General features: G+C 49.0%; 1 protein-coding gene across 1 annotated transcript; it reads left to right on the top strand.

Moving 5' to 3' along the window:
- The first annotated feature begins 257 nt into the window (after positions 1–257).
- atf6b (activating transcription factor 6 beta) lies at positions 258–13,496 on the top strand. Its single transcript, XM_079367321.1, has 17 exons — positions 258–663; positions 4,305–4,384; positions 5,695–5,776; positions 6,431–6,490; positions 6,574–6,653; positions 6,771–6,957; positions 8,026–8,181; positions 8,352–8,521; positions 8,752–8,931; positions 9,861–9,943; positions 10,068–10,256; positions 10,610–10,717; positions 10,835–10,934; positions 11,072–11,139; positions 11,222–11,321; positions 11,493–11,577; positions 11,691–13,496. Exons 1-17 carry the CDS (start codon positions 591–593, stop codon positions 11,984–11,986), a joined length of 2,097 nt encoding a protein of 698 aa, XP_079223447.1. The 5' UTR covers positions 258–590; the 3' UTR covers positions 11,987–13,496.
- Positions 13,497–14,366: the final 870 nt, after the last annotated feature.

Below are 14,366 nucleotides of genomic sequence, written 5' to 3'. Positions count from 1 at the left end.
AAAATATATATTTTTTGTATTTATTTACATAACGCTGTTTTATCTTCGCAATGCCTGAATCAACGTGATCTCCACCCGGACTGCTTTTTTCTAATATCCTGATACTCTGTGATTCGCTAGCGCGCATGTCAATAAGAAGGCAACCCCTGAATTTCTTCGTTTTCATTGGTCGAGTCTCCTGTCAGTCAAAATACGAGCTTTTGATTGGGTCAAATCACCTCTAAAACCCTCTCCATGCATCGTATGCTGTGCCGTCCAATCAGAGTGTTTGAATTTATCCGATTGGTTGATAGTCCCGTCAGTTACACCATTCTTCGCTGTGATTGGCTGCTCCTTCAGAAGTAGGCGTCAGTCTTTCCTCAGAATTTGTGTTTCCTTGTCTGTCATATGCGAAGCGAAAGGAGGACTGAGAGCTCGACCGAACCGAACCGAACAACAGACACAGTTCTCCCCGAGGTGAAACCTCATTAAATCTGACGTTAAACGTGATATCCTCCCGGCCTGATATCACGGAGGCGAGTCCGGGGCTGACTGAAGCGGCCTGTTTGTTATCACGACGCGGACCGAGCCGACACTCCGCCTCTGGGGCGATGAGTACGGACTTACTGTCGGATCTGGACTCTCGATTCTTCGCTGATAACCTCCTGACGAGCGAAGACTGGGGTGAGTGATCCCGGAGAGTCTCTGCACCGAGAGATAAACCGGGTTCAAACAGGTGAAACAGGCTAACCGGGGAAGATAACGGGGACGCCCCCCCGACGCAGCAGGGGCTTTAACGGTTAAATTCGCCCTCACGCGCGGATAAATAAATAATATTATTTTATAAACGTGTTAAATAAAGTGATACTCGGTACACGCGGGTCCACCTGTCAGCAGAACATGTTATCTTTTAAACACAGACACACACACACACACACATTTATACACACACACACACACTTAGCTTCCTGAACAGCACTTCGTCATCATTTCTTTACACACATTGTCTCTGAAGCTTCATGTTCACACACACACACACCTACACACTCACCTCACACTCTCTCACACACACACACACATACACACGCACTCCTGAACATACTCTCTCTCACACACACACACACACACACACTCCTGAACACACACACACACACTCCTGAACACACACACTCACACACACACACACACACACACACACACACACACACAGGTGTAACTGGGAGAAATTGCTCAAGGTGAATGAACAGGTGTGGGGTGATGCTGATATCAAACATGTACAATATACAAACACATTTATAAATGGCACATATGACTGATGACCCAGGTTAAGCCGAGTGTATTCTTTGGTGTCACGTCCCGGCGCTGTCATTGAGTGTTGTTTAGTTCTTCGTTAAGGGAACGCGTTCCTCTGCAATTCACCGCCCAGCCGCTAGGGGGCGTGGCCGTGTGGTTCTTCCACCTCTTCATGCACTCAGCGACCTCCAGCCCAGTGTTTGTTTGATCTTTCCCTCCAGGAATCATCATCGTTGTAGTGTTTTGATGGTGAGTTGAGAGATGGTCGTATTATTCCTGTTGTTGTGACTGGAAAGCAACTTCCTGAAATGACGTTCTGAGCGGACCAATCACAGTCCTTGCAGTTCGCGTCAACGATGATGATTGTTTTGGAGGTGCACGTAGGATGTGCTGATATCGGGCGATATTATCAGCTGGCCCATAAGTTGGTCGGACTCGCACTCTGACTGCGTCCATCACTTCATATTATTTCCTCTCCTCTGTGTCAGGAAGTCTTCCATCATGTTTGTCAGTTTTTAAAGTCGGACTGTCAAGATACATTTCTAATGATATAATGAAATGAGCTTACTGTGTCATTAGACATGGCGCTGAAGAGAAGAGCTGATGGAGTACAAACCACCACCACTCGATGAGTATTGGTCATGATGGTCATGTGATGTCATCACACACACAAAGGCTTCTTAAAACCAGCAGGACACAAGTTCAGTCAGGACGTCAGCCTTCGGGTTCTCTCAGGTCCACTGAGAACTTATAAACACGTCAAACATGACACCAGGTGTCTCTCCTGGAAGAGCAGGAGTCGTCCTTTATGATCCCGCTAGGGGAAACTCAAGTGTAACAGTGAGAAGACGAGAAGAGCATGCTCAGTTTACAACATTGACTAGTCACGACAGACCCATTAACTGCTCATCACTGTAAACACAGCACATTGTGTTGTGAAATGAGATCCTATAAACATCAGAAACAAGTTCCCCCCCCCCCCCCCCCCCCCCCAGGGAGCAACAGGAAGCTCTTCACAGGTGAGCAGCCTCCTCTCTCAGCTTGTTGGGCTCATTTGACTGTCAAACAGAGAGATGAACCACCTGCTGATTTACATCTTCAGCCAACCGCCATGTTTCTCTACAGGAATGTAACGCAGAGGAAACATGTGAGCTAACTGGCTCGTCTAATCTCTGCTTGCAGTGAGGCTGGATCTTTATGTCGGGGTGATTTTCACTGACCACGTGTAGAAGACGGTCACAATGAAGTAGTGTGTATCTATGTGGCTAACGCTAACGTCAGCAGCCTTCACTGCTCCTTGGATGTAAACCCAGGGATGGAATTTTTCGGGCGCCGGCCTGCAGTCAGGTGTTCGACATGTGGTGCAAAGTAATTAAATAATCAAGCCAATAAATAGAGGAGAATCTGTTATTTCTATCTATAAATATCAACAATGCTGCAGTACTGCTTGAAGAAGTGAACGCTGTCCTGCTGTCCTCGGGGTTTGAGTGGCAGCAGGATCACTGTGCTGTGATGAGGACCAAGAAGACAAGACAACCTTCACCTACTCCACATCTCAGACTGTCCACACGGGGTCAAACGCTGCCACGGTTCTTCTGCACCCACGTCAGGAGCAAATTGAAGAATTATTATATGATATCTAGAAATCACCCAAACAGAAAGAAATGTGCCTATTGCTCTTGAAGCTAACATTTTCAGGCTCAGGATGTTCTTTCACTTGAAGCCCTGTAAACCTGTAAACCTCCACATGCGTGTTCTAAACATGTCGACACGCTGGTTCACCATTTGAACCGGACTCAGACTACATGAGGTTTAGAAGAGATGCTAACTGTTCACTGAGCTCGTTCTCGTGTTAGCACACAGAGCTAGTGGAGCCCGTTAGCGGTGACTTGAACCAGTGTGTGATCATTTAATCATCTAATAATGATGACAAGTCTTTACAGAGTGTTGTGATTGTGGCACCAACAACAGGATGCACTCACACCAGGTCCAGTTGGTCTATGCACGACAGCCATCAATTCTACACCATGACCATGTTGAGTGTCTGTAACATGAAAGTTCACGGAGCGCTCTCATTGGTCAAACAAACCGGACTTTGTGGGTCAAACGTGACGGCGCTGAGTGCGAGGTTACGGTGTGATTGACGGTGGAAGGGAGCGGAGAGACGCCTGAAACATGACACCGCACTGACAAGCTGCTCTGCACTCAGATAAGAGTCAGATTAGATAAAACTACAATGACCAGACAGACACAGAGAGGGAGAGAGAGAGAGAGTGCAGCAGAACGAGCTCAGAAAACAACAACACCAAACACACAGAGATTAAAACAGCTACCTTTGTGTTATCTGTTACTCTAAAGATGTATTTCTTTATTTGTTTAGTTCACACCGCTGTTATCTCAACACGCTTTATAAAAGATTACAACATTACATCTGTCTGTTCTTTCACTTCGACACTAAATAAAGGCGGCGGCTTGAAACGGCGCTCTGAACACCGTCGATGAGTTCCCAAGAAGCTCCTGCGTTCTTCATCCTGGAATCCCAGTCGGCCTCTTCGCTCCGGAGATCTTCCTGTAACGATGGCAGACACCACTCGAGTGTCTTTTAGATTATATGAAACACAGATTATTTATTTTAAATTGAATTATGCTGCAGCTTCACGTCTCTCTGCGTCGCTAAACGTCATCAAACCCTCGCAGAAGAAGACTGTTGAACACTCGTCACACTTTTATATGATGATCATTTTAAAAACCGTTCTGAGGAGCTGAAGAAGAGCAAATATTAACAGACTCAATAAATCACCTCAGTGCACCTGTTATGTCTCAAAGTCCAGAGCGATGGATCATTAAATCAGGCAAAGCATGATGGGAGATGTGAGGGCGCGCGGGGTCTTAAATGGAGCAGGTGAATAATTAACATGAAACAGGAGGACGAACGTTTGGGTTCAATAAGGATGCTTTATGTTGATGTTCAAAGCTGACGTGTTTCTCTCTCTCTCTCTCTCTCTCTCTCTCTCTCTCTCGCGCCCCGTCAGATGCCTGCCTGTATCAGTGTGAGAGCATGGAGGAGGGAGACGACGGCGAGCTCGGCCCCGGGCTGAAATACGAACCATCGGTACGAAGACAAAAAGAGTCCCAGCTCACAGCTCGGCTTTTCTGTTCACACACTGAGAGTGACACACACACACACACACACACACACACACACACACACACACACACACACACACACACACACACACACACCCATACCCCCACACACACTGAGAGTGACACACACACACACACACACCCATACCCCCACACACACTGAGAGTGAAACACACATTGCTCACACACATACCCCCACACACACTGAGAGTGAAACACACACACTGAGAGTGAAACACACACACACACACACACACACACTGCTCACACACTGCATGGTTTGTTTAAAGATGGACTCAGAGGTGTATAGGGAGGATTTTAGCAGTATGACCATCTATCATGTTTATAAATGTCCTGATAAGTTGAGTGTGTTATAAAAACATCTTTGAGGGTCTGAACCCTCGAACACTGAAATGTCTGTGACTGGATCAGTTTTCATGTTTGAAGCTTTTCTCCTTTGAAATGATGATTTAATAAAGTGTTCATCATTTTCACCCAGTGACACTAAAACCTGCAGGCTTCAGACTCCTGTGTTTCAGGCTCAAACAAGCCTTCAGGAGTTAAACTATTCTTTCCTGCTCCTTTCTGTCTTAAAGGGATAGTTCACCCATTTACATGAAGCTGTGTATCATTAGAAACATGGTCGTAGTGTTGAATGGTCGTGAGACACACACACACACACACACACACACACACATACACACACACACACACACACACACACACACACACACACACACAGCAGTCAGATCTGTAACGCTGCAGTGAGTGGGTCAGAGCATAATCGGGCTAATTATAACACACATACTCAGAGACACACACAGTCACACACACACACACACACACACACAGACATGCACATATACAGACACACACACACACACTCAGACATGCACATATACAGTCACACACACACACACTCAGACATGCACATATACAGACACACACACACACTCAGACATGCACATATACAGTCACACACACACACACTCAGACATGCACATATACAGACACACACACACACACAGACATGCACATATACAGACACACACACACACACTCAGACATGCACATATACAGACACACACACACAGACATGCACATATACAGACACACACACTCAGACATGCACATATACAGACACACACACACAGACATGCACATATACAGACACACACACACACACACACACACAGACATGCACATATACAGACACACACACACTTTTGACCTAATTTTCCACCTGACTTTTTTTTTTTTTTTTCCTTCTCGCAGTTTGACAACGACCTCGTGCTCACCCTCGATCCTGACAACCCCACGTCGCCATGGCAACACCTGGACGACAACCTTCTCACAGGTACAGAGCAGGCCGACCGGGGTCACTTGAGTTCGTTCGGCATAACAACACCGCCAGGGTCAGCGTTCTTTGTTTTCTGAAACACGAGACGCCTCCCTGCGTTTGTTTGTGTTTGAAATCTGAAGTCCGGCGTTTTCTCAGAATGAGATCCAGAACAAGTTGACCACGTGTCTTATTGAAGACACATCGAGGAGTCTTGATTGATATCTGGCAGAGAAAGAAGTTTTTGAAGTTTATATTTGCCTGAAACGCTTCGTTAAGGCCCTCCTCCCCACGTGCCAGCTTGCCTCTGATTGGCCAGCTCTCTGGAAGCCTTCCAGTGAGGGCCGAACGCTGCAGGGCTGCCGGGGCAGGTTTACTCTTGTCAGTGTGAGGAGAGGAGAGCCTGATGTACGAGAAGTCTTTGATATCGGAGAACTATGGCGTGATTTAGCGCCCCCTGCAGACGCATCCTGGGATTACTCCAGAATACGTTCACCTCACGATCTGACACTTTGTCCACGTTTATCTGAATAACATCAGTGCAGACAGTCTGTGTTGGTGCAGCGATCACAGGGGTTAAAGGTCACCCCCCCCCCCCCCCCCCTCTGACTCTCATGTGTCATATTACAGTTCATATGGAACAGTTAATATCTGTGTTTCTCTTCTTTAAAGGTGAAGCTCCTGTGATAAAGAATGAAATGACCATCGCTCAGCCGTTACCGGTGGAGATGTGTAAGCTCCACACGTCATCTTATAAAACACAGCTCGCTAACATCCGTCCTGGTTTATTAATGATGACCGTCTTTGTGTTCCAGTGTTCCAGGTGAAGTCAGAGCCTCTCTCTCCTGCCTCGTCTCTCGGCTCGGACTGCTCGGCGGCGTCCCCGGACCCGCAGGTGTGTGTTCAGCCTTCCTCCAGTCCTCCTCGTCTTCTCTTTTTAATCGTGCACCGTTCCTCTCTCGTCGGTCAGGGAAGACTCCTGACTCTGTCCCGTGTCGTGTCTCCCGTTCAGCTCACGGTCAAAGGAGAAAACCCTCCGACTCCTCCCTACATGTACGGAGACGTGCTCTCTCCTCCGCTCGGGTCCATGGAGATCACCGTGGCAACGTCAGCCATACCCGCCCAGCAGACGCAGCTACAGACGCCGCTAACGGCTCAGATCCCGGCAGTGATCGGCGGGATTCAGACGCAGGCTGCAGGTGAGGCGAGAAGCGATTAAATTCACCTTAAAACACTCAAACTCACTTGAAACCCCAGAACCTGAATAAATCAAGCTGAGCTTTAGAGTGTGTGTTTAGCTCTCAGGTCAAAGTGTTTGTCCTTTTGTCTCCCCGTCCTCCGGGTTTTCTAAAGTCACGTCCATGATTAGAGATCTCTGCAGAGACTTTACTGCCTGGAGGGTTCCAGTCTCACAGAGGGACCCTGAGGCGCCGGGGGGGCGGGGCTTATGGGGGGGTTGTTCCTGTGTTATTGTTCTGTAGCTGTTAAAGAACAGAAGCTCAGTCAGCTCAGAGCTTTGCAGTGAGTCCACTCTGCACCTTTGTGTCCATGGCGGTGTGATTCAAAGGCACACGGAGCAGCTAAACTCAAATTAGACAAAGACAATAAAGTGTCGATAAAAAGTAAAGAAAAGAATCACATGAAGTGTGTCCGTGCATTTTAGAAGAAGGACTTCCATGACGTGTAAATAAGCAGCAGGAGCTTCACACACACACACACACACACACACACTCTGACCTACACACACACACACTCTGACCTACACACACACACACTCTGACCTACACACACACACACACACACACTGACCTACACACACACACACTCTGACCTACACACACACACACTCTGACCTACACACACACACACACACACACACACACACACACACACACACACTGACCTACACACACACACTCTGACCTACCTACACACACGCACACACTGACCTACACACACACACACTCTGACCTACACACACACACACACACACACACACACACACACTCTGACCTACCTACACACACACACACTCTGACCTACACACACACACACACACACACACACTCTGACCTACACACACACACACACACACACACACTGGGCAGCCTGGGTGCACAGATGGACTGTTCATATGGAGTAGAAGTTAGCTTTAGCTTTAGCTCCTTCTGAGTCAAAGCCCGACCATGACACTGAGACCTTCATACATGTGGTCACATGATCACACCGCCCTGCTCTGATTGAATGATGTTTTCTGTCACCTGAAGTTCTACCTGGATCCACCATGAAGGCCAACACCATCCTGAGCACCAAACCCCCCATCCAGCCCCGACCGCTGTGTGTCACCACGCTGCCCCCCACCCCCACACCCACCAAGACCCTGGTCCTGCAGGGCCTCCCCTCCATGGACCAGAGCAGACCTGGTGAGCGTGTGTGTGTGTATTAATCGTTGCGTGCTCTCTGTGCTCGGTCTTCTTTGAGGATCCTGACACTGAATGATAAATATGTTGCTCTGGAACCTTCTGGATGTTTTCAGGAGTTTATTGTGAAGCTGCTTCAGTGATGTGTTTGTCTGGTGATAATCCTCCTGCAGTCGTCCTGTCTCAGTCCGTCTGCCTCGGCTCGGCTCCAGCCATCGTCAAGATGGAGCCCGTCTCTCCCAGCATCCCCCAGCACTGCTCCAGCCCCACGGCTCCGCCCACCAGCAAACCCATCGTCCCCGCCACCACAACCTTACCCGGCAACAACTCCAACGACATCGACGTGAGTGAATCAGATCAATCTAGCAGCTGACAGTCAGGAGGAGACCGTTTAGATTAGATTTGAGAACAGATTGGTAATAAACAATAATGCTAAAAGACGAGAGACAAGGATCGACCTGTCACTGAAAGAGGACATAATAAAACTGCATCACGTCTTAAAACTCAGACCTCTTATAGAACAACACTGAGGATCACACAGCTGCTTCACTTTCTCTCCTCTTCCTCGTGCAGGTGAAGGTGCTGAAGCGGCAGCAGCGGATGATAAAGAACCGGGAGTCGGCCTGCCAGTCGAGGAAGAAGAAGAAGGAGTATCTGCAGAACCTGGAGGCTCAGCTGAGGGAGGCGCAGCAGGAGAACGAGCGCCTCCGCAGAGAGAACCAGGCGCTGAGGGAGAGGCTGGCTGGGAAGGAGGTGAGGGACTCTTCATCATCTTCATCACTGCTCCTCCTTCAGTTCCTGTTTGTTTCTAAACACCACACGGTCTGTGATGAGTTTCTGTCGTGTAAGAGACGTACAGAGACGTGCAGAGACCTGCAGAGACATACAGAGACATACAGAGACGTGCAGAGACGTACAGAGACCTTCAGAGACCTGCAGAGACCTTCAGAGACGTGCAGAGACCTTCAGAGACCTGCAGAGACGTACAGAGACGTGCAGAGATGTACAGAGACGTGCAGAGAGCTGCAGAGATGTACAGAGACCTGCAGAGACATACAGAGACGTGCAGAGACGTACAGAGACGTACAGAGACCTTCAGAGACCTTCAGAGACCTGCAGAGACCTGCAGAGAGCTGCAGAGACATACAGAGACATACAGAGACGTGCAGAGACATACAGAGACATACAGAGACGTACAGAGACCTTCAGAGACATACAGAGAGCTGCAGAGACCTGCAGAGACATACAGAGACGTGCAGAGACCTGCAGAGACGTACAGAGCCCTTCAGAGACGTACAGAGACCTGCAGAGATGTACAGAGACGTGCAGAAACCTGCAGAGACGTGCAGAGAGGTGCAGAGACCTGCAGAGACAGAGATGCAGTGATTTGTAGTTCGATCAGTCATAAATGAAGGAAGACGAGTGTTTGAACCCTGTGAAGTGTGCGTGTGTGATTACTGCTGATTCTCTGCAGACACTCAAACAGGCTGAACAGCAGAACAGACGCTTAAACCTGTTCAACCTGAAGAGGAGAATGTGCTCTTCACCAGCTGGTTTGTTTATCCAAGCGTCACGAGGATTCATGCTGAGTTTCTAAATGAAACAGAGCTGTCCATCAGGCTGAAGTGGTAGACGACGTGTGAACGTGCAGCTGAAGGTCTTTCTGTTTGTTTTTGTTTTAGGGCAGCGAATCAGTGAGCAACAAGCGAGCGGTGTGCGTCATGGCCGTCCTGCTCTTCATGACCTTCAGCTTCGGACCCGTCAGGTATCCTGTTTGTTCTGCATCCTTTTTTCCATCTTCTCCTCGACTCCACGTGTTTTGAATAAAAAGAGTCGGGTACATCTGTGGAGAACGTTTGAATGAAACGTGCTAATCTCCGTGGCCGCAGCATCACGGACAGGAAGCTGACGGGCCTGCAGGACGACGTGGTGTCGTATACGGGAAGGCGACTGCTCGAGATCGAACAGCGACAGCAACGACGGCAGGAAGCAGCGGCTCCTCCTGCCAGCAGAGCGGACGACAGAGCAGAGACGGAGGAGGACGCAGGAGACGACGCTGCAGAGACGTATCAGTTCAGGTGAGACGCCGCGATGCCACCGAGCGGCTCGGCTTTACACGCCACAGACGTGACGCATGGTCAGGTACACGTTTGGCACGTTTCCACTGTCAAAGGGAAGAACTGTGACAAAATGAGCGACTCTGCTGTCTGTTGATTGGTTGAAAGAATCATCACTTCCTGTTTGTCGGTGGTGATGAACATCAAACAGCGTAGTAAAACACCAGGTGGATATAAGAGTCATTTCAGGCCTCATGTCAGCGCGTAGCTCCGCCTTCTTCGAGGAGTTTAGTGGCGGTCTGCTCTGTATTGTTACACACAATCTTATTGTGCATTTGAAAACATGACAGATGTTTGAATGCGTCTCTCTGCAGGAACCTGAGTGACGTGTTCAGTGACATGAAGGATCTGGTTCTGCAGGACATCGACCGTTACTTCAGTTCTTCTGACTGCAGACAGTTCAACCGCTCCGAGTCTCTGCGGTCAGTCACAAACAAAACTCCTCCTCCTCCTCCTCTTCCTCCTCCTCCTCCTCCTCCTCCCCCTCCGTCCTCGTTTATTTGGGTGCATGTCTGAGGCTCTCGTGTTCTTCTCTTCAGGCTGGCTGACGAGCTGAGAGGTTGGGTTCACCGTCATCAGATCGACAGGAAGAAGTCTGGAGGGAAACCCAAAACTGCGAAGAAGGCCAAAATCGCTCAGGTGGGCCTTTTTAAAGAGGACGTTTCCTGTTTTACTCACCAGACAGGAAGTCTAAATCAGCTCGCTGCACCTGGACAGACTTCGTCCCTCATGAACACAGTCTGACCTCTTCTTCTTCTCTGGTTTGTGGTTTGCAGAAAGCTCAGCTGAGGAAGACCAACTTCTCCAGATATCTTCCCATCCAGACTCACCGCTCCATCGAGAGGTTCACACTTACACTCCTACGTGTCCGTGTTGTTTTTAAAGCTCCTCCCCCACCTCTGACTCCTCCCCGTTTGTGTCCTCAGTCAGCTGCAGGTGCTTCCTGGTCCTGAGGTCAGCTACAGCGACTTCCTGGACGCCATCGACCGCCGCGAGGACACGTTCTACGTCGTCTCGTTCAGACGGGTACGACGAGACTTAAAAAGTTCTTCCTTTTCTTTCTGAGCGTCACGGCGAGCGAGAGGCCGCGGCGTGTTTGTGCTGATCGGACGTCTAACGACAGGAAGTTTGTTTTTAGAAACCCGTCACTGATCTTTGTTATCGCAGCACTTAAGTCACTTCCTGTTTCCTCTGCAGGACCACCTGCTGCTGCCCGCCATCAGTCACAACAAAACCAGCAGACCCAAAATGTCTCTGGTGATGCCCGCCATGTCGGTGAACGGTGAGTGTGAACATCGCCACGAGGCCGCAGTTTGACCAGCGTCAACATCAAACCTGAATTCTCCCCCTCTCTCGCCCCTCTCTCGCCCCTCTCTCTCTCTCTCTCCCCCTCAGAGAGTCTGTATAACTCCTCTCAGGGTTACGAGATGATGATGCAGGTCGACTGTGAGGTCATGGACACCCGCATCGTCCCCATCAAGGCGTCCGCCGTGCCCCCGTCTCTCCGCGACCCGCCCGCTCCTCCCCCTTCCCACAACCACCATCACCACGGCAACCACACCTCACTGCGGGGGCGGCACCAGCATCACCACGCCCCCTCCTCTGCGTCTTCATCTCCCTCTCAGAGGCAGCCGCTACCCGCCCGACGACGGACAGCCGAGTACTTCATCGGCCAATCAGAAGGCGTCTGATGATGTCATCCCCGAAGATGAAATGTAGAGTTTAATTTGAAGTGTTTGAATCTCGTCAGGTAACACACACACACACACACACACACACACACACACACATCGCTTCTTTCTTCAAAACATCCCTGGGAAGCAATAATTTGTGAGATCAAGGGGGCGGAGTTACTCGACTCCTCGCCGCGTCTTTAGAAGAGAATGTTCTAATATATGAGAGTTTATCTGCAGACACAGCGGCACGCTGCACTTAGTCCCTGTGCTGCCTTTTAATATTTAAAGAGCGGAGACGAGGAGTTCAGCTCGCCATGTTGGCGCTGCTCTCGGACGCCTGGCGCTCCTCGCCTCTCCGTTTGTGTATATTTGTGTTTTTGTTTTGATCAGACTGTAAAGAGTTAAAAACGCCACGTCTGAATATTGGTTGTCAGCGCTGACGGCGCCTGCATGAAGTCGGATCTGAAGGTCAACTGCTGAGGTCCCCTTTCAAAATAAAAGCACCACACCTGAGTTTGTCCACCTTCAAAATAAAAGCGTGGGGTGTCAATCTGTTAGCGAGGGAAATTCACCGAGCAGAGAAGGTGAAGAGCGAGCGTGCACGGCGCTGGCGTGCAGAACGACCTCGGCCTGATGATCCGACTTCCTGCTGCGTCCGTCACGTTTCTCCCTCATGTTGATGTTTTTGTAGAGAATCATGTGGATTATTTAATACCTGTAAATATCAGCTGTCTGTAGATATTCTGTTTGTCACTTTTTATACTTTTTTTATTTTTTGTCTTTTGACAACAAAAACTAATAGAAAAAAAAAACTGTCCTGCTGTTTTTATTTGTGTTCAGAGGACCAATCAGCTTCACTCAAAGTGTAACCAGTCTGTTGTGATCCATATTGATGGACTCTTCTGATTGGACAGATGTTACGTTTACTGTCTTCATTCCATCTTTTCCTTTTTATAACCGGCGAAGGTTTGGGACGTCCTCTGACTCGTTTTCTTTGTCGTCGTGTCGAATCTTTAATATTCATATCGTAAATCTTTCAATCTGTGTGAGCGATGACGGTTTGTATTCAGAATTAACGTGAAAGTCGTGGTTGCTGGTTTGAATCCGGCCTCGTCCCTTCACTGCATGCCCCTCCGCTCGCCGTCTGTCGATCATCGTTTGTCACATCGTTTTTGGTTTTTTTATACCGTGTGATGAATTTGTTACTTTTTGTTTAAAGAAATGCAAAGAAGAAAAAAAAAAGCGGCGGCGACGGCGTTCTTATGCGACGGCGTTCTTATGCAACACGTTTGCGGTGCGGTCGATGGTTCGACAGTGAGAGCATGTGGTCTGAGGAGGCTGAAGGTACTGATGTAAATATCCCGCGTCGTCCTTTTCTTATTTAAACGGGGAACCAAATGATGTGTAAATAGAGCTCTGTGATTCCATCCCCTCTGAGGACACTTTCAGAATGCTGCCTTCAATGTTTGTAGGAAAACAAAGAGATGACTTTGATAAAGATGAAATAAACTAAATCTCAGCGCTCCTGTTGTTTTTTTTCATTCATTCGACGTGCTCAGCTTTCGTTCTGTGTTCAGAGTTCTGTACCGTGCTCCGACACGGAGCCGCCGGCCTCCCAGGCTCACTCTGCGTGTTCACGCTGCAGTTCTGTGATCGGCAGCTAGAGGGCGACGTTGTGCTGAAGACAGATGATGCTGTGTGTGTGTGTGTGTGTGTGTGTGTGTGTGTGTGTGTGTGTGTGTGTGTGTGTGTGTGTGTGTGTGTGTGTGTGTGTGTGTGTGTGTGTGTGTGTGTGTGTGTGTGTGTGTGTGTGTGTGTGTGTGTGTGTGTCACGGACCATGAACGCCGTGAGCAGGAAATATTAAAGTTGTAAACTCTGGTACGATGACGACACGAGGCTGAAGACATTTAAAGTCCACAGGAAACGATTTGAAGACATTCAGGAGATGTTCATAAATCATCTGAAGACCCCTCAGGAGAGACTCGAGTCCTGATTCAGACCCACGGGTCCGAGCCCCGGGTCCAGATGTAGAGCTGCTGTTCAGGACTCAGCCCTACTGACACATAAAACCACAGAAGAAACTTCATCATGGAGAGAACCTGAAGGCAACACGACGTCTGCAAACGAGTCCGCCACTTCCTGTTTCTAACACAGTGAAAGAAGCGGCAGCTAACGACCATGATCTCTCTGATCTCTGAGCCGTGAGCCGTGTCGGGGGGGCGCGGGGGGGTCAACGTCTCTGAGCCGTGAGCCGTGTCGGGGGGGCGCCTTCAGGACGCGACGTCGCTCTTTATTTTTATCATGTTTCATCACTTTCATGTTCGTCAACCTGAACCTGGAGCAAAGATAGCAAACAGGTTCCTCCTTCAAAATAAAACAAAGACTTGTGTAGGG

Source organism: Symphodus melops (assembly GCF_947650265.1).
Source record: "Symphodus melops genome assembly, chromosome: 18".
In the NCBI taxonomy this organism is placed as follows: domain Eukaryota; kingdom Metazoa; phylum Chordata; class Actinopteri; order Labriformes; family Labridae; genus Symphodus; species Symphodus melops.
Note: the sequence above shows the minus strand (reverse complement) of the source record. Positions and strands in the feature narration are given on the sequence as shown.

Excerpts from the sequence above, each read along its gene's own strand:
- atf6b (XM_079367321.1), top strand. The coding sequence starts at position 591 with ATGAGTACGGACTTACTGTCGGATCTGGACTCTCGATTCTTCGCTGAT. Across the intron at positions 6,958-8,025 it reads GATTCAGACGCAGGCTGCAG|TTCTACCTGGATCCACCATG; the intron begins GTGAGGCGAGAA and ends TGTCACCTGAAG. Across the intron at positions 8,932-9,860 it reads AGAGGCTGGCTGGGAAGGAG|GGCAGCGAATCAGTGAGCAA; the intron begins GTGAGGGACTCT and ends TTTTTGTTTTAG.